Genomic DNA, 23,441 nt, shown 5'->3' on the forward strand with positions numbered 1-23,441 from the left:
ACTATTAAAGGCTTACTCAACACGTTCGAGCAGCTTGTCGTTTCCCTGTAAAATTGACTTTCCCTCGAAACTGCATTTCCCGTATGTACGGAATCTTTACACTGATATACACTATGTGTTTTTCCAGATATTGACGAGTGCCAGTCCCTGTCTACTTGTGTCAACGGGATCTGTCTAAACTCAGAAGGTTCTTACACCTGTGAGAACTGCCCCACGGGGTACAGAGTGTCGTTTGATGGAGAGCTCTGTGAAGGTTGGCTTATTGAAAAATACTCACTTAAATGGAGCTTTTTCTTATTTTTGAGCTCCCTTTTTAGTTTGTTGTTGTGAAAACATTGCAATCTGCCAGTGAATGTCTAAGTCCCCATATTGTTTCCTAACAGATATTGATGAGTGTGCACTGCCCACTGCCTGCCCCCAGGGAACATGTACAAATACAGAGGGTTCGTTCACATGTGTCGTCTGTGAGCCCGGTTTTAGAGTCTCTGAGGATGGACAGCGGTGCGATGGTGAGAGTTTGTGGTGGAATGTCCTTGCTTATGTTTGCATGCTTGAGCCCAGGTGTGTGTAGATCTGGCTTTCCAAACATGCCAGACCTCACCTCTACACCTAACAGAGTCTCATTTGCTCTGCAGATTTGTTTCTGAGCTGCTTTATGTTGTATGTAAATAACATGAGGTGTGGTAGCATGAACCCAAAGTCTCCTCATCTGAGGCAACAACTCTAAAATACTTCTAGACATCACATCATAGCTGGAACCTGGACCCCTCTGCCTCTGGCACCAATCATCTGCTCCTTGCTCAACACAATGAGACACCAGCCCTCAAATAGAACAGGATGATGTCAGGCAAATATCCTGCAGATAGCTCAGCTAAAAAGATAGAGGTGTCGACATTTGTGATTCCTAGCCCTAGTGATTACCCATCTAACTGATTACCACTGGCAAGCTTTATTTATTTGAAGCCAGAGATGGTAATCTGTGCTATGATGTGCCTTTGTATCTGTGTCCAGATGTGGATGAGTGCTCAGTGGCTAACTTGTGCCCGGGTCAGCTGTGTCTGAACACTGAAGGATCGTACACCTGCAGGAGCTGTGAAGCCGGCTTTCAAGTGAATGAGGACGGTCGTTACTGTGAAGGTAAGAGGGCATCTGTACTTAAGTACCTGCCTAGAAAAGTTTGATATTTCAGTATGCTGCAAAATTGAGCCAAAGTTATAGTGGACCACAGTACAAGATGAATGCATTAGGCCCTGATTACAGAAAATCTTTACAGCGTCTGGTAATTTTTCATGACATGATTTATGGGATAAATGCAGGGAAATGGCTGCTTTGAAGAATCCAGTAAAGTTAAGTCTGTCATGACTTCATGGGAAGCAGAACAGGAATGATTATTTAAATGGATTAAAACATGGTCTCAGTTAGCCTCATATACTTTGGTGTGTTTTTAAACAGAAGTGTGGATCTAGCCTCAGAGGAAGATCCCACCCCCCCACCGATGTGTCTTAGCGCTGGGAAAAAGTCGCACAGTAAAAGCCCGACTCCAAGTCAGCCTCTGATAGGATTTTAATGGATGTCTCTGATGCCATGGAAAATATTAAGGACTTAATTTGAAATGAAGTCAGCCACTCCCCTGCTTCTCACTTATTGCAGCAAACTTGCCCTGTTGAACTCACTCTGTTCACCCAAAGGCAAAAAAAATCGAGCCATCTCAATCACTTAACAATGGCCCGCACTATTTTCACCACAAGAAATACAATCCGTACCAGCTCGAGGAATTTCGAGAGATCACATAACAGTGAGCCAGTGACTGTTTGTAGATATAGTAATTATACGCCACCTGTAATAGCTTGCTGTTTTGGATTCAGTGATTGTCCCACATACTTATCTTTCTACCCTTTTTAATAAAACACTGTCAGTGTGATCTAATAAGGAGGGCTCTGCTTACTGTACATTAGGCGGCACAGTAGGTTAAGCTGAGCTCATTAATGATTCTTAGCAGATAAGACAGTGGAAGCACAAAAACGGGGCTCTATATACTTTTTTGTTTAGGATGATAACCTACAGCCAATCTTTTCTTCTTCTATCTCTTAGACATCGATGAGTGCCAGTCTCCGAGTGTTTGCCCCACAGGTGTTTGCGCCAACACAGAGGGCTCCTTCTCCTGCATGGCCTGTGATCCAGGCTTCGAGCTGGCATTTGACCGGCGCTCATGTGAAGGTACAGTGAAATGGGCGGCTCGCTGCGGTCGCTCGATTTTATGATCTCGATGCAATCATTTTCGCAGTCATCTGTTCCAATATAGTAAGTCATTACTAGCCGTCTTACATGATGCATGACTTCTCTCACATGTTCAGTGTGGTCTGGAAGTTTTTCGGTCTAGATGTCAAAACTTGGGCAAATTTGAAGTGACGCACAGTGATTTACAGCTGGTGTGGATATGTCATGCCGGTGACGTCTGTGTGTGTGTGTCAATTCAGATGTGAATGAATGTGAGGACGCCAGGCTGTGTGTGGGAGGTCAGTGCACCAACGCCATCGGCTCCTATAGCTGCTCCTGCCCCTCTGGCATGGAGCTGGTGGATGGGACAGTCTGCAGAGGTATAAACATGCAAATACACTATAGCTCTAAAATATGAAATTAGTGGTTAGTCGTTTCTCGTGGCTTACCTCATGTTGGCATATTGACACAGCTGTGTAAATGTACTTATGTGTATTTGTGCTTGTTTGTGGCAGATATCAATGAGTGTTTAACCGCTGGAGGGATCTGTGGGGAAGGAGACTGCCTGAACACTGAGGGCTCCTACTTATGCGTCTGTCCTAACGGGTATACCACCACCGATGGAAGCCCCGGCTGCCAAGGTACAGGAAAGCTCTGGAGCGAGAATGCTTAGAGCAGTGGGAAATCTTGATTCTCTTGGGCTTTGTGTAAAGAAGTGGAACAGACTTGGGATTGGAGCAAGTTGTTAATAAAGCAATAATGGCTTTTTCAAATATTGCTTAAGTCATTTTACAGTAACATTATTGGCTTTTTTTTCATTGAGTGCAGACAGGCTGTTCTCGCCATGCTCTCTTGGGTGCTGAAGCCAAGCCTGGGACACCTGGCATGGGTGCACAGGCTGTAATGGGCCATGGCCTCATCAACTATCTCAGCTCACCCTCCCTCAGCTTGGACAGTTTGATGTTATTCCAGCCGCACCCAGTGACCCACTGGTAGTAGCCTGATCATCAGCTAAAGGAGGGCTTTACAAGAATCTGGAGCAGTTTACTAAAACAATACATGAAATAACTCTGGCTAGGATGTCAGAATTGGATCAGTGTTATTTCTGGTGGGTCTTGCAATCTGGTGGAGGATGAGTTAAGTAAAAGATCTCTGGCAGTGAACTGTTCTGTCATGATATGAAGCAGGTAGGCTGGCCTCTGCAAGGTGCTGGCATGGTCATGGAGTTGGCAGGATTTACTTGCAGCAGAGGACAAGGGTCACTCCTCGTGCAGGGGCGTTCTTCTACAGAAAGGCTTTGGCCTTGGAGTGCTTCAGATATCACAAACTGAGCAAGTTGCCCAGCATGGATCAGGTACTTTGGCTGTTCGCCACAACAAATACTGGGCCCTAATTGTCCTATAAATCAGCAGTTGTCATATATTTTCTTGCAGTCTGCCATTGTGTGTACAGTGCTGACACAATAAAAGCCAGGCCCCCTTCTGACATGAGCCTGAAGGCCGTGAAGAAGGGAGGACGAGGGTTTGTGAGGTTATGGGAATGAAAGATATGTTCAGTCAGGTGGGGCCAAAATGACGCTTGGCCTTTCCAGACCAGCAAAAAACAGCCTGAGCAATAAAAGACTGACAGCGGACTGAAACATATCTCAGCTTAATCCAAATCAACAAGTTCTGCCATGGCCTTCCTGTTCCTTTCAATAAGACTTTGAAGGATTTGAATATACTCCAAAGCTATCCAGTCACAGCATATTTATGTATTTACCTAAAGTCTGGAGTGCTGCTTTTTTTCCCTCCCTATCATTGCAATCGGGTGTTTACCTTGTCGTCTCTGTAAGATTCATCTGATTATCAAAAGACTGGAAAAGGAAGGCAGGCATTTTCCTCAGTGATGAATTTCCTCCGGTTTCTTGCGTTTTCCCTCACCTTTCACCACAAGTCCAAGTACTGTATAAGCTATGCTGTAATGCCGCAATTATCCACCCATCTACAGCTAATCAGGCATCGAGCATTCGTTATTAATTTTAACGAGTCTGGGGGAAATGTTCTCAGCCTGAAAAGCTGAGGTAGATCTCTCTTCTGCTTTGTTTCCTGTTTGCAAGTATACCATTAAGCGCTCCAAATGGCCAGCACGCCTTGTGTTCAGATGAGCGCTTGATTACACATTCTTTTTCTGATACGAGAAGAAGCCGTGCTCCCGGTGGACTCGCTGAAGATGGAGGATCTGTGCGGATAATTGCTGTTAATCAATCTGTAAGATCTTGAGCCGCACTTTCCGCTAATTTATCTGCTTTTCTTTCCCCACTTTTTGTCGGTCGTAGACGTGGATGAATGCAGCAAGGATGATGTGTGCATCCGAGGAAAGTGCATCAACGGCGAGGGCTCGTTCTTGTGCTTGTGCGAGGCCGGCTTCAAATTCAACACTGATACGGCTGACTGTGAGGGTAAGACTGATTAAAACTTCCTTTTGTTTTTAAGTTGTGTTTGTCACGGTTGTTACTGACCCTACCTCTGCCCAGAAGTTTCATCTGTCTGACTAAAACAACATGTCAGCTTTAGCTGTTTGATTGTCACGCTACATTAAGGCTCAAGCATACGCAGTATAGCACAGTTGGATATGATTGATTATCTATAGCACGTCAGGCTCCAGTGAAAGTGTCCAAGCCTGGCTTAGAGGCTTTCCTCCGTGGTCTTGGGACTGAGGGGTGCCTGGATTACATGGCTGGAGCCCTCAGCTCCCTCTCCCCAGTGGGAAGTATGAATGACCCCATTGTGAGCAGGAGGTGTTTCTCCCTCTGGAACGTCTCCCTTTAGCTCCTTCACAAGTTCTTTGGTTGCTGTGATAATATTGTTCTTGGCCATTCCCTTTGCCTGCTGCGTTTACTGAGGACAGCTACACCACAGGCCTCCTGGCCGACTCCTGCTTTGCAGCCATTACACCGGGAGCAGAGGAGCAGTGGTGGGAATACGAGTTTGCGTGCGGGGGTGCGCGCATTTGTGTCTGATTGCACATGTGGTTACGTTTGCGCCTCTGTTTGTCGGTTACTGACAAACATCTGTCTCTCCCTCTCTCTCTTCTTCTTCTTCTGTATAGACCAGAACGAATGCAAGGAGTTTGGGAGCTCAGTGTGTGGCACCTGGCACTGCGAGAACACCATCGGCTCTTACCGGTGCTTTGTGGGTTGCCAGCCTGGCCTTGAGGAAGAACTCGCCATAGGCTGTGGTGAGTTTTCAAAATTGCACTGTACTTAAAAAGACTAGCACGCTCAATTATGTGGAGAAAAAGAATTAAACAGGGATTTTTAGCCTGTTTTTGTGTGTAAGCAAATTTAATTGTATTGAAAGGGGGTCAATCTATTTATGGACTGTGCATGACCCTAATACTCCATTACTCCATGGCTGTAGTTTAGTATTCAAATCAACACACCACTCTGCAGGTCTCTCACCCCATCACACATATCAGGTTGGCATGCACACATAGGGACAGATGCAAGTTAAAAGCTATCAAGTCCTCTGGGTCTTCCTGCACAAAAGGCCACCATGGAAGATAATGAAAAATAGCCCAATATTGAGGCCCTTTGAAGACAATACCACACTGTCATTGGAAGCCAATTGTAAGGCCAGAAGCTGATAGAAGTCATTCACCTGAAAACAGAGCTAATGGAGCACTCTGGCAGAGTCCCAAAGTAGAACCTGATCGCTGCAGTTCTTCTAAGAGAAGAAAGATGAGATTGTCAGGCCAGCTTACTGTGTGTCCCCCCTCCCCCCCCTTGTAGAGAAGCCACAGTCACCTGGCATTGGTTGGGTGGGTTTGTACTTACGCTACATCTGTGAACACAGCTAGCCAACAACAACAGGCACATGTCCATGACTTCCAGAGTCCACGAAGACTTATGTATTTCCTGGCAGGACTGAACACCTTGGGCTTAAGACATTTGCAAAGTTTGTTGCACAACAAATTGGATTTTTTTTTTTTGCTCTTTATTTTGTAGTGTGGTATTGCTTGTCTTTGTCACTCTCATAGCACCATAAAACAACAAATGGGGTTTATGACCAGCAAAAACGAAGGTCTAGATATTTTCCTCATGTTTAGAGAGGATCCAAACAGTCACTGGAGAGTGACAGGCGAAGAAGGGAAAGCAGACTGAGAGCATCAGAATGGAATGATGTGTTGGACTGTAGATTGAAGCTGTGGGTGTTTGTGGCCGATTGCGTGTGCATGTCAGTATGACTGTGTGTGTGTGTGTGTGTGTGTGTGTGTGTGTGTGTGTGTGTGTGTGTGTGTGTGTGTGCACGTCTGTGGTTAAGTGTGGGGTTTTTTTGTTTTTTTTTTGGCATCCTCCCGTGTGTGTTTGTGTTGGAGAAAGAGAACCAGAGACTGTGGTGGTTGCAGAGATGCACTCAGGGCGGAGTGTGGCTTCACATGTTTTTATGACCCCATGTTTTTATTAGACTATCAAGTGATGGTGCTCTGGAGAGAAAATGCTGCTGCGGGCAGTGTTGACCGGTGACAGATCGTAGCTCTGCCCACCACCCCTCATCTACCACACTGATCCTGGCTATGTGTGGCTGCCTCCTCACTGCACTTTATGATCTTGTCTGTCTGGCACCGGCTAAAGAGTGCAGAGGCCTTTAGTGCGATGAGGCTTGATTGAAGCCAGCTGCTCACCTCTGCTCTTTCGACTTCAGAGACAAAACACTGCTAAGCAGCTCACACAGGTTAGATTTGCATCATTGCTTGCTGCGCATTAGGGGTTAAGGACTTTGCCTGCCATGATATATGCCTTTTATTTAAATCACCCCATGTGCCATTTAGTTGCCTCTAGTATGATGATCTGTTTTATATCTTTATTTGCCCAAAACAGTGAAATTCTTGATGCTGAAAGTATCTTTTGAAAGAGTTGTGCAGGAATCTAGCAGACACCCAATCTCCAGGAGAAAGCTCATACAGACATGTGGCGACTCCACACAGAGCTGCCCGGGTTTGAACCTCTTGGTCTGATTCCACTTCTGAGCCCCTCACTCAGTTGCTAACATGTCTGACATGCTCCCTAGGAGTCCTGAGATGTGGCCTGATTACAAAATTTTCTTTTATAGTTCCACAAAACTCTATTTATCTCATCTCTAGGGGTGCTTGACCATCTTTCTCCTGTTGCTATGTTGTGATGCTGTTTTCACTAGATGCTACAACAAACACTCACACAGCTCAGCGTTGACTCACAGCCCTGGTTTGAGAACCAAGCCCTCTTACGTTTAAAATCACTCAGCGCTACACACAATAGCGGCTTGTTTCACCTCACGAATGGAAGTTTTGGGAGATGCTGCCGTCACCTCAATAAAAAAATGTTAAAAAAAAGCCCAAGGATGGAGCCCAATTACTCCCGGGCATTTTTTGGTGGCTTGTAAAAAGAAAATCATCAAATATTCAAGAAGAGACCAGACGCGGTAATTTGCAGTTTCTGCGAGGGGGTATTGCTTTATTTTTACTCACCCGCCTTCGAAAGGGGCAGCGGTTGTCGTTGGCTCTGCTCCCTGCGCTCATTTAGATTTAGAGGCCGTGACACAAAAAGGGAAAAAACAGAGGGGCTTTTTTTTGCCACAGCAAATGCCACCGCAACTGTGCTATAAGGTCTACGCTCAAATCTAACACGATGCCGTACATAAGTGTTTGGACGCATGTGTGTATGCGTGCTGCAGATCATTGTTTTTAGCTTTAATTCACCGTCACGCTCGTAAATTCCCCCGAGCTATGCCTCGTCTTTAATAAGGCTTTTACCCAAGGGCGGAAATTGTCTGCGGTCGCACTCTTGCCAGCCTCCCACCCCTGTAAATGTATAGAAATCTGAAGACTTTAACATGTGTGTGACTCCTTGTGCAGTTGTACTTTCTTTTTAAGATGTACACTGGTCACACTGCGGGTTGGTCATCAGTGTAGTTAACCCAGGACCGGTTGTTGATGTAATATCTGATAAAGCCCACAAACATGCTTCCCTGAAGGCAAATACCTCACCTTATCCTTAACCAATCATGTGTGAAATAACCTCTGCATATGGGTCCAATCAGACAAGGGGTTGCCCGGAGAACAACGGAGAAGTGTGGACTGCGGCAGGGTGAGTCAACAGTCATTGATGTATCCCTGTATTCTCTTTGCCTGCCGCCATGTGCTTCAGATTAACACATGGCACAGAAACCAGTTTTTAACACTCCTCCACACCCAAATCCACCATCACCGGATCCAGGAAGCATGTCCTCCCGGGTCAGACCATTAGAATAGGTTGTTTTTGGGCCCGTGCTGCCCCTTCATCTCAGCTTTTCCTATATCAGCTGAACTTTTCAGTCTTTCCCGCCTCACTTCTTCCCCCCAGGCAAATTACAGCGCTGCATGTGTCCTGACGTAACTGATGATCGCATGGAAAGACTAAGAAAGGCAACCCCATGTCCTGCTAGTGTGAGACTCGCTCTTGGTGGAGTTATCTCAGGCTGTAATATTCATTTTTTCCCACAAATCATTAGTGCTGCGATTATCACCCTGACTCTGTGGTTGACAGATCTAAATGGCTGGTCAAGTAATGCTATCACTCAAACACTGCAAAAAGACGGGCACAGCGATGACAAAATTCCAGTTTTTGTTTTGGTCTAGATTTTCTTGTTCCTCTCAGAGATGATACTTTGATTGCATCTCATCCCAACATGTGGTTTGCAACAGATTTTCTTCCATGTCACACACGAATGAAAATCCGCCTTCAGACACTGATTATTTCTTATATTAGCAGAGAGCTTTCATCGACTTCCCTCCCCGGACCTCCCAGCTGGTCTCTGCTGTCAATTCCAACATTCCTAACTCCACTTAAGCTCTTCACACTTGAGAAAAATGTTCCTTAAACCTTGATATACAATACTTTCCCCCCCTTAATAGAGAAACATGGCTAACTAGGCCTTTGAGATGTTATTCCCTAAAATATATTTTTTCAATTGTGTGCAATTCCTTAAAGTATTCAAAAGCACATCCAGTAAGTTGGCGGTTCTTAGTATGTGTCCGTCCATTTGAGCCCACAAGTCTATTCTAGCAATTTCGGTCCTCCTCAGCCCTTCCAGTGAAACATTTTACAAATGACAAAGGCAATTTTGTCTCCACAGTTTTATTAGCTGGTGGGAGACCCTGTCTCTGACCCCAGAGGCATCTTAGAGAAATGTCCAAGTCAGGACAGAAACACTGGCAGAGGACTAGTTCCCCCCAATGAGCCTGAGAAAGGAGACTTCTGCGTTGGAGGAGAGGACGGGGCCCTGGCCAAGCGTGCTGTTCAAATCAGATGGATTGCGGTTTCTCTGTCCCACTTTCTTCTCCTTTTTTTTTTTCAGCTGAAGCGGCCTGTGTTAGTACTCATAGGCAAAATAGAACAGGGTTAGACAACATGTGAATGATGGCGCTTTTTACACCATAAGTCATGTTGTCACGAAAGTTTAAGGTACCACTGGACTTAACATCTTGTCTTTATTACAGTTAGAGGCAGATGAATGAGAGTTTTTAGTGGAACGGATCAAAAATAATTTAAATATTCAAGTTGTTGTGATTTTTTCCATATTCAGAATGTTTTTTAATTTGTTTCAAGTTTTGTTTTGTTTTTTCCAAAACCTATTATCACTCCAGTGGAGTTAATATTAGTCATGGAAACTAATAGTTTCCATGGAATGCTCATGGAAGGTTATGAAAGTTAAAAAGAAAATATTAACAAAATCAAATTACGCTTACAATAAAACAGACACAGTAAAGTAGTATTCTTTAATTTCATCAGTACAATTCATATCAGTTGTGAGGCCTGCCTGTTGTAATGTTTTTAACTTGATGCCTTGCAGAAAAAGTACAAGCACACCGCGCCACTTAACTTCTGGCTGTGTCTGCCACGTTTATTTTATCCAAATTGTTGATCAAGTTACCTGAATTTATATTTCAGCAACCCAAGAAGGAGGGAAACTGACCAGAGAATAATTTCATGTCACTAAAGTGTGACCATTAAGTACTGTGATTGTTTTTTAAAACAATTATAATCAGCTTTACCCCCCTCCCTGCAGCATCAGTATTTGGCCTCTGCTATGCTGGCGATGCCAAGAAATACTAAATCATGTATGTTAGAAATTGCAAACAAATGTTACCTTTCAAACAGCAACTGGTAGGGGGAGTCAGTGCGGTTACGAGGTCCGGTGTTAACAGTTTTGACAAGCCGAACTGACATAAAGCATATAGTTTCTCTTGTGATTTTATCAAACATGTTTTATGATTTAATGCCTTGCAAACAAGAAACTACTGCAGACCCGCCAGATTCCTAACTTCCATTTCAGGCCCCCACAAAGTCCCCCTATGCTCTCAGTCCTTTCATAGTAAGAGCCTGTTTTTTAGTACATTCATTGATTAGATTGGAAAGTGGTTCCTGCCAGAGAGCTGCTCTTAATGCCAGATCTGAACTCTCCAGCTGCTTGTAAAGTCTTGGTGAGTACTGAATGTTGGCTGGATGCTGCGGACTCCTCTGTCACTTCCCACTCGGCTGACACAACCAAAGAACATTTACCCGCAGCTTTCCAGATCCACATTGCGCTCACTTTACACTGTGTCCATGCAGAGAGAGAGAGAGCAAGTCCCCATGAATCAATCCACGAGGAGCAAAGTTTGAAAAGCTTCTTAACGAATTGTCTAATCTGTACACTGTCCCTGACATGTTATGATGGCAGTGATTTCTCTTGTTATTGTACGGTCAGAATGGTAGTGGTGTTTATTTTGGAGAAAGCGGCGTAGTGTTTACGGAGGCAGTGCGAGAGTCTGTTGTGCAGAATGACACTGTAAATATTAACGCTGCGCTCACCTCTCTGCCTGCTCTCGCCTTGCAGATATTGATGAATGTGACAACAAAACCATCTGTGGGAGCAACGGCGTCTGTGAGAACACAGACGGCTCATTCCGCTGCCAGTGTGACCAAGGCTACACCAACCCTCCGGGAGATATGACCAGATGTGTCGGTGTGTAACTGCTGTCCAGAAAGTATCCGCTGTAGACAAACTAAACTAGCCTGTTGATATAAATGTGTTTTTCAAAACTAAATATGCTATGTTGAAACATATTCCAATATAATCCATAATTCGTTGGTCAAAGTAGTAGCTACGCCTCTGTACACCTCCATGGTGGATGTTAAATCAGACAAACAAAGATGCGGTTTAAGTGCAAGGAGTTTTATAAAGATAGTCTATGAACTGTTTAGGAAATACACTCATTTTTATACACAGTACCCCATTTTCAGAGGCCCAAAAACCTAAATCTTAAATATGATATATTTTTTTTAATACAGATGAAAATCCTTTGCTGTCTTGATTCCTGAGGTTTAGAACCCAAGGCTCCTCCCCGGAGATGCTCTCCTAGTTCTTTACTGCAGCCACCTTAAACTGCTGCTTGTTTGTGGGTCTCTCTGCCTGCAGTTTTGTCTTCAGTGACTAAAAAGCATGCTCTGTTGGACTGAGACTGACTTGGCCATGAAGAATATCCTATTTCTTTCCCCTGAAAAACTCTTGCAGTATGGTTTGGGTCATTATTCATTCAACGCTGTGAAGAGCTGTCTGATTACTTTTGCAGCGTTTGGCTGAATCTGGGCAGAGAGTGTAGATTTGTACACTTCATTCATCCTGCTGCTTCACAACATCAGTTAGATGCTATAAAGTGTTTTTTTTTTATTATTAAATATGTAAGTAATTTTGTCATCATTCACTTTAATCTTTCAGACCTTTTGGTGTTGCTGAGCTGGTCAGTGTTTGATGATTCGCCCACTCCTAAAGTTTTTGCTCTTTTGTTTTTGCCTATTGGTGGCCTCATATTCATATTTAAACACCCTGCATGAATTTCAGCGATTATGTCTGCTTCATTTTTCATGGGATAAGAATGGAGCAGGCCTCTCCTGGACATGAACCTGCTTGTCAATTGTCCAATTACTTTTGAGCCTCTGAAAATGAAGGACTGTGCATAAAGATGGGTGTAATTCCTAAACAATCGATGCAGCAGTTTTGTAAACCTTCTTCAGTTAAAGCTGAAAGTGAACTTCAGTCACATCTTAACTGTTTGCTTTAAACACTGCAGCGGTATACTGAGACAAAACTACAAAAATTGTATCTTTGTCCAAAAAATTATGAAACTAACTATTAATAGTCATTCTGAACCACTTCCACGTATGCACACTCATAGTCTAAATCTTAAAAGTACATCTTTTGTGTACAAATCTGCAAATGAAAGACTTTCTAACGCACACACTGTTAACACTCATTTGTCTGGTAAAAACTACATCCTCCAGCTGCTTTAGAGAATTTAATTGACTGGTTGTCTGTGAAGGTTCTCAGTCATCCAGGTCATCGTAGTCAAAGGAGTTTGCAAAGAAAAGCGTCTGGACTTCTTTAAGTTGCTTGAAGACGTTTCACCTCTCATCCGAGAAGCTTCTTCAGTTCTAAGGTCAAATGGCCGAGAGTCCCAGATTTAAACCCAGTGGGAGTATCCCCCCAAAGAGGGACAAAGGACCCCCTGGTGATCCTCTAATCACATGCGCCAAGGTGTGAAAGCGGGTGTGGGACCTAATCAGCCAGGGTTTCGGGTGAGCTCGTTGTGAAACCTGGCCCCACCTTGTCATGTGAATTCCTGAGGTAGCAACTTAAAGAAGTCCAGACGCTTTTCTTTGCAAACTCCTTTGACTAATTGACTGGTTATTAAACAATAAAAATTGACATTTATCATCTATTTGTAAAAAATCAAATCTTTCTTAACAGCGATGGATGGATGCATAGATAGGACTTTTCTTTCATTTGAATATCAAGTACTCTAGTGACAACCGTGTGCATGTTCCCGATCCTTTACTGACCTAAAGCTTCCTCTCCTGCTTTTCTCAGACATGAATGAGTGCGAGATGAGCTTGGCGCTGTGTGGGGAGGCCCTGTGTGAGAACTTCGATGGCAGCTTCCTGTGCATCTGCCCCAACGACAATGAGGAATTTGATCCCCACACCAGCCAGTGCCGTTCCATGGGTAATAGAGCAGGACTAGAACTCACAGTGACTCACAGGACTAAATTCTCAATCCTGTCATTGGGAGACGAAGTTTTTCCTGATTTAATGAGCCGTCTCTCATTATCCAAACAAGGGCGACTAGGTGGACATGGCTTACTCCACGTCTCTTAGAGTATCTTTTGACCTGCGTGTTTCCATTTTTTTTCTTTATAGGCTGGGGTTATGGTTGGGTGGGTTTCCCGCAAAAATTTGTATTAGCCTAATCCGCCGGACAAACGATGAAGTAACTTCTCGATCGGGGCCAAGCAAATGCCCTGGGGCCTTAGTTACTGTAAACCCATTTCCCCACCAAGACAAACAGGGATAAGGTGTAGCTATTAGCAATTAGAGCTAAAGACACATTGCTCTGTGCTCTTGTGCTAAAATAATCGGAAAGTGCAGAGGTTAAAGATATGCAATGCAGTGTAATTTCAGGATGACTAAAGCCTTTTGAGTCATGGAAATATCATCACATTCCCAGTTTGATAGGCACATGTGTACACAAATTGGGGGTATTTACATTATTAAGCTACGTGCCCTCAGCGGGGATGTTTTTTCTTCTGCCTGGGCTCTAAACCCCAGTTATGCCTTTGTGTACCTTTTTGCCACATTCCACTGTTTGCTTTCGACGTGTGTTAATCAATCATGTGAGACTGAATGGTGTGTTGACTCACATGCCAGTGTTTCCATTTGGCTAAGCCAGCAGCTTAACGGTGAAATGCCTGAGCCCATGCCTTTGGACAAATGAGCAGGCTCAGCAGTGGCAGGCGAGGGTAATGCACTACCTGCTGAAGGGATGTGGATGGATGAAAGAGCGGAGGCCCTTCGACACTGTTACGGTGTGATGATGTGCACCTCAAGTGTAGGATTTATTGTAACTTTAGCTTCCTGGAGGGCTCATCTGTGTAGTGAGGTATGACTTCAAAAAGCTGTATCAGAGAGCATTTTTCCTTCCTCAAACACCAGACCATGACTAAATCCACAGATGCTTTCACGACCGTGATCTCTGACATCCCCTCACCTGCTTTATTCTTTGTTCACCTACAGCTGAGAGGGACACCAAACCCATCCCTGCGTTCCCCACCTCGGCAGAGGAGAGGAGAGAGTGTTACTATAATCTGAATGACGCAAACTTCTGTGACAACGTCTTGTCTCACAACACCACCAAGCAGGAGTGCTGCTGCACGGCTGGAGCAGGCTGGGGCGACAACTGTGAAATCCACGCCTGTCCCGTCCAAGGAAGTGGTACAACAAGAGCTTTATTATCGGAATAAAGTGAACATGTTGTAATATTAGCCCAGCATTTTTCTGTGTTTTGTTAATCTGCTTGTCTTTGTTTTTCAGATGATTACAAACAGCTGTGCCCTTACGGCAGTGGATTGCTACCCTTGCCTGTTTCCTCTGTACAAAGTTTTGGAGATGAGCAACGGACTTACATAGGTACACACTCTTCGCTCGTAAATGCTACCTCGTTTTATGGATTTTCCCTGTTTTAACCCCTCAGCTGTTAAACCATGATGGGGTTTTGTTCTCACACTGGGGTTGGGCATGCAGCATGGACTCGCAAGTTTGCAAATGCAATAACTCGAGAAAGACACCAGGTTAAATAATGGAGGCCTTGATCTCAAGTTTAAGATCAGAAGTCAAGTATTCTGAAAATCTCTAAAAAAGATGTCACCTTAGTTAGTTAATCTTAGTTACCTTGACCTCAGAGTCAGGGTCACAGGGTCGAGTTTTCTGAAAATCTTGTGCAATAACTTGAGAAGGAAGTCAGGATTTTCAAATTTATGCTATAAGTGCATCAGGGGCAGCACTGGCTGTCACCAGCATTTTTAATCTTCCTATCAGACTTTACACTGGCACAGAAAGGTGAAATGTTTTATTTTCACCTGCAGCAACTTTTAAAGCCAGATGGACCGGCCTCATGGTAAACGTGCCTGTATATCTGAGTATTTACTGTAATTGCAGCTTTTTAAAAAAGAAGCGAATGACAGTTCTAGCACAGTGCCAGTGCTTTTAGAAACAGGGTCAGGATTTGAAACTTTCCAGCTCACACATTGCAACGAGACGCACATGACGCAGCTCTCTCTGTCTTTGCCCCTTAGATGCAAATGAATGTGAGATTTTTGGGCCCGACATCTGTAAGAATGGGCAGTGTTCAAATCTCTTTTCTACGTATACTTGCTACTGTCGCTCCGGCTTCTTCTACGATAACATTCGGCTTGAGTGTGTGGGTAAGAAAGTCTTTTTTTTATTACCTATTATATCGTTCATCACCACAACAAATATAACCGGAACTTTGTTGTTGTTGTGGGGTTTTTTTTATATTAATTACTAATGTATAGACTATGGTCCACAAATCCAATATCATTTACATATATTCAAAAATGTATGGTCTCATTCGTGGTCTGCTTTGTATTACCATGCTAATGTATTAAAATGCAATGATTTTGGTGACGTCTGAGTCTCTTTGCACTCATTTTTTTAAGATTATGATGAGTGTGCATTTGGAAATGTCTGCGAGAACGGGGTGTGTGTGAACACGGCCGGGTCATTCAACTGTTTCTGCAGCCCTCCGTTGGTTCTCGACAGCACACGGCGACGCTGCATTGATCTCAACACCACAGAGGGTGTGACACACACACACAAACTGATTACATTTTTTTTTGACAATTTATTCTTCTTGGATATTCAAAGAAAAAGTATAACTTGGTTAGCTGACTCTTGAAGTTATATTTTTCCGATTCTCTTGTTTTTTCTGTTAAACCCTTCTCATTGTACATCCCAGAAGTTGTGGACTCAGAAGATGACGTGCACGTGGATATTTGCTGGCAGCAACTCGAGGGCGACAACATGTGTGCCAAACCGCTCACAGATCGCAGAACTACATACACTGAATGTTGCTGCCTGCATGGTGTTGCCTGGAGTGGACACTGTGCCCTCTGTCCCAGGAAAGACTCTGGTGAGAAGCAGGAATCACATAAGATAGCGATTTTTTAGTTTCATAATAAATCTATGTACTGTGTTCATAGCATAGCATATTCATACAGTAATGATTTTGTAATTTTCCATTTGACTTCAAAAGTAAATGATCATTTCCATCCCTTGTTTGCTGTTGTGTACAGCTGACTATGCAGTAATGTGCAACGTAAGAGGAAGTTCAGATAGTCTGCGAGAGCGAATAGGATATGAGTACGGTGTTGAGGGGATAGATGACCCTGCAGAACATTTTGGCCCTCCATACTGGGATCATTACGGCGGTGCTGGTGGACCCTATGATATTTCTGAAGGTGAGAACTACTACGGCGTTCAACAGCCACCCCTCCACGTCCCCGTCCGAGTGCCCAGTGTGCAGCCGAGAGAGTACCAGCCGCAGCGAGTGGATCCATATGCTGGTGAGTATACGCATGCAGTTTGTTCTGTTTTAGTAGTTTAACATAATATTTCATAAGCTTATCATGTATATGCAAAAGTCTTGAGCCACACCCTGCTTTCTTTATGTTTTGCTAGGAAATGGGAAATCAGTACATCAGTTTATTAAATTGTGCAAACATACATGGATATATATATATAGCATATTAGGCAGAAACTTAGCAGCTTGTACCATTCTAACAAGCCTAAAAGTCAATATTTAGTATGAGCACCTCTATTCTTGAACACAGCCTGAACTCTCTTAGGCAAGCTTTCTTGTAATTGCTTAAGTAGTCTTCAGGAATAGTTCTCCAGGCTTTCTGAAGGACATTCAAAGCTCTTCTTTGGATGTTGGCTCATACTTGTTAAGCATTATGACAAGATGATCCCACGCCGCTTCAATAATGTTGAGCTCTTGGCTCTGGGGAGATCAATGACTGACAGTATTCCATTCTGTGTTTTTCTATCCAGGTATGTTTTTACTGCATTGGCGGTGTGTTTAGGATTATTGTGATGCTTAAGAATGAAGCTGTTTCCTATCAAACCAGATAGTATTGCATGGTGGATCAAAATCTGATCTATTGTTCATAATTCTAACAGTTTTGACAAGATCCCAAGATGATCACAGATGCCTGTAGACACTCACTGCTGTACCTCTCTACTGACATCTCCTTTGTACATTTTGACAAGTTGAACCAAAAATTTCTAATTTGGATTCTTTATTCAATAAGACCTGTTATCTCTGATTTTCAGCCCAATCACTGTGTAATTTTGGATACTTCAGCCATTTCTCCCTTTTTCCCTTCCTTGAGAATGGCCTTTTGATGGCCACCCTTTGAATGAGACCCTTCCTGATAAGGCTTCATTGAGCAATTTGTCCAATTTCTTAAAGACGTAGCTTACACACGCTCTTCATCTGCTGAAAATAATTTTTTTGTTTTAAAGACACACCGCACACCATTCCAATATATGTCAGTTTTTCATCTAATAGCTCGTTGTAAATCACCTTGTTGGTGCAATTACAATACAATTTTATGCTGTCAAACATCATTATATTTAAAATTTTATGTAGATTCAATAACAGAAATTAGAGCAAATGACGTGTTGTTGAGAGGTTAATAGTAGCAAAATGCCTGAAGAAATTACTTAAAATTGGTTCTTTGCTAAGTTGTCTGTTAAGTGTAGACACAACACTAGTTCATCCCTCGAGTTTGGTGCTCCTTTAATCTTGAATTATCGATGGATCAGTGTTAAATGGCTTAAACATTGCTGAGAAAATGGTCAAGGACTGGGGTGAAAATGAGTGAAAAAGCGGCCAATGTCCAAAGAAAAACTTTGAAAGACCTTCAAAAGCCTGGAGAACTGTAGCTCAAGTACAAGATACAAGTCTGGCTCCTTAGAACTAGGATATAAAGAAATGACGGGTGGCTCAAAACTTTTGTACAGCAACGTATAGGCCAGAATATTTTATGTTGGTTTTGCGAACAAGGATATCAAACGACCCATTAGTGGACTGGATGTCCTAACAGGTCAGCTGACGTCTAGCATTATGAGAGTTTGGGAAAATATTTTCTTTGAATAAATGTTGCAACAATATCATGTCTGTCTGTATATTTGTCCAATCAGAACGCTATGAAGGTTTTGAAGGTCTCCGGGCGGAAGAATGTGGAATCCTGAATGGGTGTGAAAACGGTCGCTGCGTTCGAGTGCGAGAGGGCTACACCTGCGACTGCTTAGACGGTTATGAACTTGATCTAGACAAGATGGCCTGTATAGGTGGGTTTTTCCTGCAGCATCTTTAGGGGCCTTCTCAGTAGGCTGCCCACATTTAGATCATGTTTTCCTAATAAAGAATGTTCAGGGGCTTCCTGGGATCAATAGGCGAATCAGTCACTTCATATAACATCATATCTCATTTAAAAATATGGTACTGAATCTTGAAAACAAACCACAGTGAACTCTGCTTTCATGTTTCAACTTTCTGGAGCCAGTAGGGTAACTCTTCATGCTGTAAATCTTTGCCCTCAAGGAGAAGCTTTAAATTTAACAACCTTGCATTAACTTATGTTTTATGGGAAACTAATGAAAGCAGTGTACTCCACAAAACCATCGTGTGTTACCCTTTGGTTTGACATTCCCTGGTTGTACACTGCCAAGAGCAAGGAGGCCTTGAATCTTAGCCACTTGTGTGTTACATGAGATATTTATTAAAAAAATGTACTTTGTTTGTTTTGTAAGAAAACAGAGTCTTTTCGTAATGAAATTCTATGATTGCAAGATTCTGTCCGCGTACAGGCTTATCGACTTCAAGGCCAGCCAGTTTTCCCAAGAAAAGTCATTGAAAACCGTGGAAACATGTGGGAGCTATGCAACTCATGCCCTGCCTCCTTTTATAAATCTCACCGCTAGCATTTCCCCAGCAGAACATGACATAAACACAAAGAGGGTCATTTGAGATTGACTGCTATGAAATGACAATCAGACCTCCCATGCTGGAAAAGAGAAAGAACAACCTGTTGAAGGCCAAAAGGAAACACAATCCAGTGGATTGTTAATTTTACCATCGTTCTTAGAAGTCCGGCTCTCAAGATGGCTGGGAAATCGAGTGCAGATCCTGTCCAGCTGACACGCAACATGACGGCATGTTTGATTAAAGATATATGAGATTTTATGCAACACATTTATCGTGTTGAGGGAAAGTACCTCCAACAGCAAACCTTTGTGAAAGTAATTAAAACACTTGTGTTGGTCACTTGTTGAGCAGCTACAGCTGAGGAGATATGATGAGCTCTCCACTTATCAGAAGGTTGGTGGTTTGATCCCCACCTCCTCCAGTCCACATATCGAGTGTCCTTGGCAGGAAGCTGAACCCCAAATTGCCCCTGATGCATTCACTGATTTGTGTACTGTATGATGTGAGTCGAACAATACTTCAAGAGAAAGGCAAGCACCTAATCCTCACATTTGAGAACTATTAACTTTTTGATTTATTTTCTTGAAAAACAAGTAATTATCAAAAGTATTTTCATGTGTTTAAATCATAGTTTCTGATGTGGTCATGTATCACGATGAAAAGTTAGAACAGAACTCAAATTTGTTGGAGTTTAACATGGAAAGGACAGGAAAGGAAAGCAAGGAGAGGAAAGGACAGGACGGGAAAGGGAAGGAAAGAATTATAATTTTGAGGTGACCCCTCAGCAGCAGATGTGTCATAGGCAGCTTTTTCTTTTTGGATTCTCCCTGCTGACTAACTCATACTCTGTCCTTTCTCCTCAGACATAAACGAGTGTGAGGACATCAGCGACAATGTTCCTTTGTGTCAGAACGGGGAGTGCACAAACACAGAGGGATCATACAAATGCACCTGCTTGCCGGGCTTCGTGGCCTCCGCCAAGCCACACAAATGCATCCCGGCGATCCCAGAGTCTAGGCTTAGGGAGGCAGGAAACTGAGTATGTTGGAGTGCCGGCTTCTCTGCCCATTTTCCCCCAGGGCTTGACTCTAAACCTCCAACAGTAATGCTGAAACGTCCAGTCTCGTTTCCCTACATACCACACGCACACATACTGACACATGTACATATAGAAAACACACACTTGCATTCAGCACAGGATGCATTTATATCCCCCTCACACACATTCAAGAGGACCAGGAATTGTGCAGTGAATGTATTACATGGGATTTAGCATTCTCCAAATATCCATTTGCCTTAAAGGGATTTTGTGGACTGATCTTTTTTATTCAGTAAGCCCAGGCAATTTGATATGCAGATTTATATATTTCCACTTTATTTTCTCTATCACCTTCTCTTTTTGTGTGTTATTTATTTCATTTACATGACGGGCCTCTGCTAACTAAGAAAGCAAAATATTTCAGATGGCGTACTTGATTCGTCTCATTTTACTTGTCTCTGTAATTGATGTCAGAGACAGTGTGGGGAAATAATAAATGTATTTTGTAAAAGAAGGAATGTCATCAGAAATCAGCCATACTGTATATCAGGATGCTCATCACTGTCAAACCTCTCATCAATTTCTCAGTCTCAATTACATTGGACTAAACAGAAATTCAACACGGAACTTTTCCCACAGCTGTCTTTCTTTAAGATGACCTACAAGCTGCCATTGAAGAAGCTCTGGACCGAGAACTGGGAGGTCAAAGCAGCGGAACTTCCATAATACCAGCTTCACCCTTTATGTGGGCATGGAGAGACTGTAGATGTATAAGATGATCTGTGTGACACACGGAAAGCATTGTGATGTACTCTCACTGACCAGATCATTAGGTGCACCTTGCTAATACTGGTCTGGGCCTCCTTTTACCTTCAGAACTGCCTTAATTATTTGTGGCATAGATTTAACGAGGTGCTGGAAACATTCAGCAGAGATTTTGGTCAGTTTAAGAAACCAGTTTGAGATTATTTGAACTTTCTGACACAGCATGTTATCCTGCTGGATGCAGCCATCTGAAGATGGGTACACAGTGGTCATAAAGGGATGGACATGATCAGCAACAATACTTTGGTAGACTTATTTGGTACTAATGAGCCCAGGTGGGATCTCTGCTTATCCTCCTGAGACCCAGCTTGTTCATTTATGTCCTCTGTAGTGGACAAACAAATCACAAAAAAAGTTCAACTGAAAGATTTTTTTTTCTCAGTTCTCAGGAAGAGAAATGTGCCAAGAAAATATCCCTCACACCATTACACCACCAGAACCAATGATCCATGCTTTCATGTTGATTATTCCAAATTCTGACCCAGCCATCTAAATGTCATAGCAGAAATGGAGACTCATCAGACCAGGCAGCGTTTTTCCAATCTTTGTTTGTCCAATTTTGTTGAACCTGACAGGACTTGCTCCCAGTGTGGTTGTTTGTTGCTGTAGCCAAAGTGTACATAGACCCTTCTTCTAAAACCTACAGATGGTCATGTGGGAAAAATCTAAGCAGATCAGCGGATTTTCCCCATTCTGATGCTTACTTTGATCTTCATCAACTCGTTATGACCAGGTCTACATACTAAAATGTATTGAGTCTGCCATGTAATTGGCTGATTAGAGAGTTCCATTAAGGAGCAGATAAACAGTTGTACCTAATGATATGGACAGTGAGCGTATATAACCTGTCTTCTTATGTTTGACTCCATTTTCATGCGATATCAGCAGCAATGTAGGACAACAGTACCTTTCTTATTAACAATATTAAGCTTGTTTTACAGTAGACGATCACCGCGTTGATTCTTCTCTTTGTTGGCTTCGAAAGTGTGCGACAGGAAATTTGTTTCATGCAACCACATCAAACAGGCAAAAGGATTTGTTTTTCCACACGTAACATATTTGGAATTCGAATCTCACATCCAGACCCTTCCCATGTCTGCATCTCTGAACACATGTAAAGACAAAGGATTCATTTGTTGGAGAGGTTTGGTGTATTTTGTACAGATCTAGTACTATGTATTATTTTTGTTATATATTCTCTCATTGCATTATAGCACAACAAATATTTTGTTCGACATAAAACATAAAATGTAAGAAATATCTGTCATTATAGCTTTTTGTAGATTTATGTCTGTAAAAATGTTTTTTAAAGCATTTCTTTTTATGTATGAGGAGAGTGGCTGACACTGTACCAGAGGAACTGTGTGAATACCCTGCCCTGTGGAGCAGACAATGAATTATATTTTTTGGAAGTGGCAGCACTGTTCTAATTACAGACATTCTGACTCCTCCATCGCAAAGACGACGCTTTCGGAATGCGAGCACCCACTTCTGCACATCACAACTTTACAGCTAAATATTAGTCATTGTGAACTTTATTTGCTTTAGTCTCTGGTGGATCCTTATGTCATGAATGTATCATAGACAGTATCAGCTTTCTGGTTTCTGAGTAACCACACGTGCCTTGTAGTCTTGTATATTCAGGATGAAATTGCAGCAACACAGAAACATTAAAGTCTAATTCAGAGTCTGGAGGATGACTAAATTTCGCCATTAACCTGCTTCCCTAGCCTATAAATCTACAGTTGTATAAATATTTTGTGTTGTTTTCTACATCCACTATTGTCTTCCGGTTAAATCATCACCTGAACCATAACTTTAAGATTTAAATTCAATCTAAAAGAATATTTAAAATCTTTCAAAACCACAAATAACCTGAGATAAATGTAAAGCTGTGGTCAGTGGAAACATCATGCTCATTCATTTTGTTTACCTCTTGACTGTAATCACTATCAGTCATCAAAATAAAACATTAAAAAAAAGATGTGCGTGTTTGATAATTTACTTGGACAAATAGCACCCAACACACATTGCATTCACCATGTGTATACACGCAGAGTAATTTGGGGAGTTTACTGGGATAAAACAAGAACAGTGAGTTTGTTTTACTATGCGATATACAAATGATGATCATTAAAGTCATTAGAGCTTATTGCTACACAAAGCTGTGAGGTTCCCAAACAGTGTGGTTAAAGTATCTACACCAATCATGGACATATTATTTTGTAATCATGATATGCTCGGTGGTAATTGTTGGAACAATTTAAATCAATAAATAAAAACTAATAACTTATTTTATATTTTTAAAATAGTGTTTAATTATACTATAAGCTATCAAATCATTCTGAAGTAAAAGTATTGATGCAGAAACACATCTTGTGGTTAAACACGTGTAGGATTTCTTTTTTTTTTCTTTTTTTCACAAATGTCAGTGTTTTTCCCTCTAAAATAAATTAAGCCATATTAGTAACTAC

The 23,441-nt window shown here is 42.5% G+C and overlaps 1 protein-coding gene across 3 annotated transcripts in view; it reads left to right on the forward strand.

The window, feature by feature from the left end:
• The window catches only part of LOC116322310 (latent-transforming growth factor beta-binding protein 2), a 90,854-nt gene extending 67,903 nt beyond the window's left edge, over positions 1–22,951 (forward strand). For 2 of the 3 annotated variants that reach the window (XM_039603441.1, XM_039603443.1), the window contains 18 exons: positions 128–253; positions 384–509; positions 1,012–1,137; positions 2,092–2,217; positions 2,478–2,597; positions 2,733–2,858; positions 4,535–4,657; positions 5,308–5,436; positions 11,094–11,222; positions 13,125–13,259; positions 14,327–14,524; positions 14,624–14,719; positions 15,385–15,513; positions 15,769–15,909; positions 16,068–16,241; positions 16,405–16,674; positions 18,317–18,466; positions 19,967–22,951. In XM_039603441.1, coding sequence (XP_039459375.1) covers positions 128–253; positions 384–509; positions 1,012–1,137; positions 2,092–2,217; positions 2,478–2,597; positions 2,733–2,858; positions 4,535–4,657; positions 5,308–5,436; positions 11,094–11,222; positions 13,125–13,259; positions 14,327–14,524; positions 14,624–14,719; positions 15,385–15,513; positions 15,769–15,909; positions 16,068–16,241; positions 16,405–16,674; positions 18,317–18,466; positions 19,967–20,142 — 2,600 coding nt within the window. In that variant the 3' untranslated portion in view covers positions 20,143–22,951. The remainder of the gene's footprint in view (positions 1–127; positions 254–383; positions 510–1,011; positions 1,138–2,091; positions 2,218–2,477; positions 2,598–2,732; positions 2,859–4,534; positions 4,658–5,307; positions 5,437–11,093; positions 11,223–13,124; positions 13,260–14,326; positions 14,525–14,623; positions 14,720–15,384; positions 15,514–15,768; positions 15,910–16,067; positions 16,242–16,404; positions 16,675–18,316; positions 18,467–19,966) is intronic. The other variant, XM_039603442.1, reaches the window with a different exon arrangement.
• Positions 22,952–23,441: the final 490 nt, after the last annotated feature.

The sequence above is a fragment of the Oreochromis aureus genome, linkage group 19 (genome assembly GCF_013358895.1).
Source record: "Oreochromis aureus strain Israel breed Guangdong linkage group 19, ZZ_aureus, whole genome shotgun sequence".
In the NCBI taxonomy this organism is placed as follows: domain Eukaryota; kingdom Metazoa; phylum Chordata; class Actinopteri; order Cichliformes; family Cichlidae; genus Oreochromis; species Oreochromis aureus.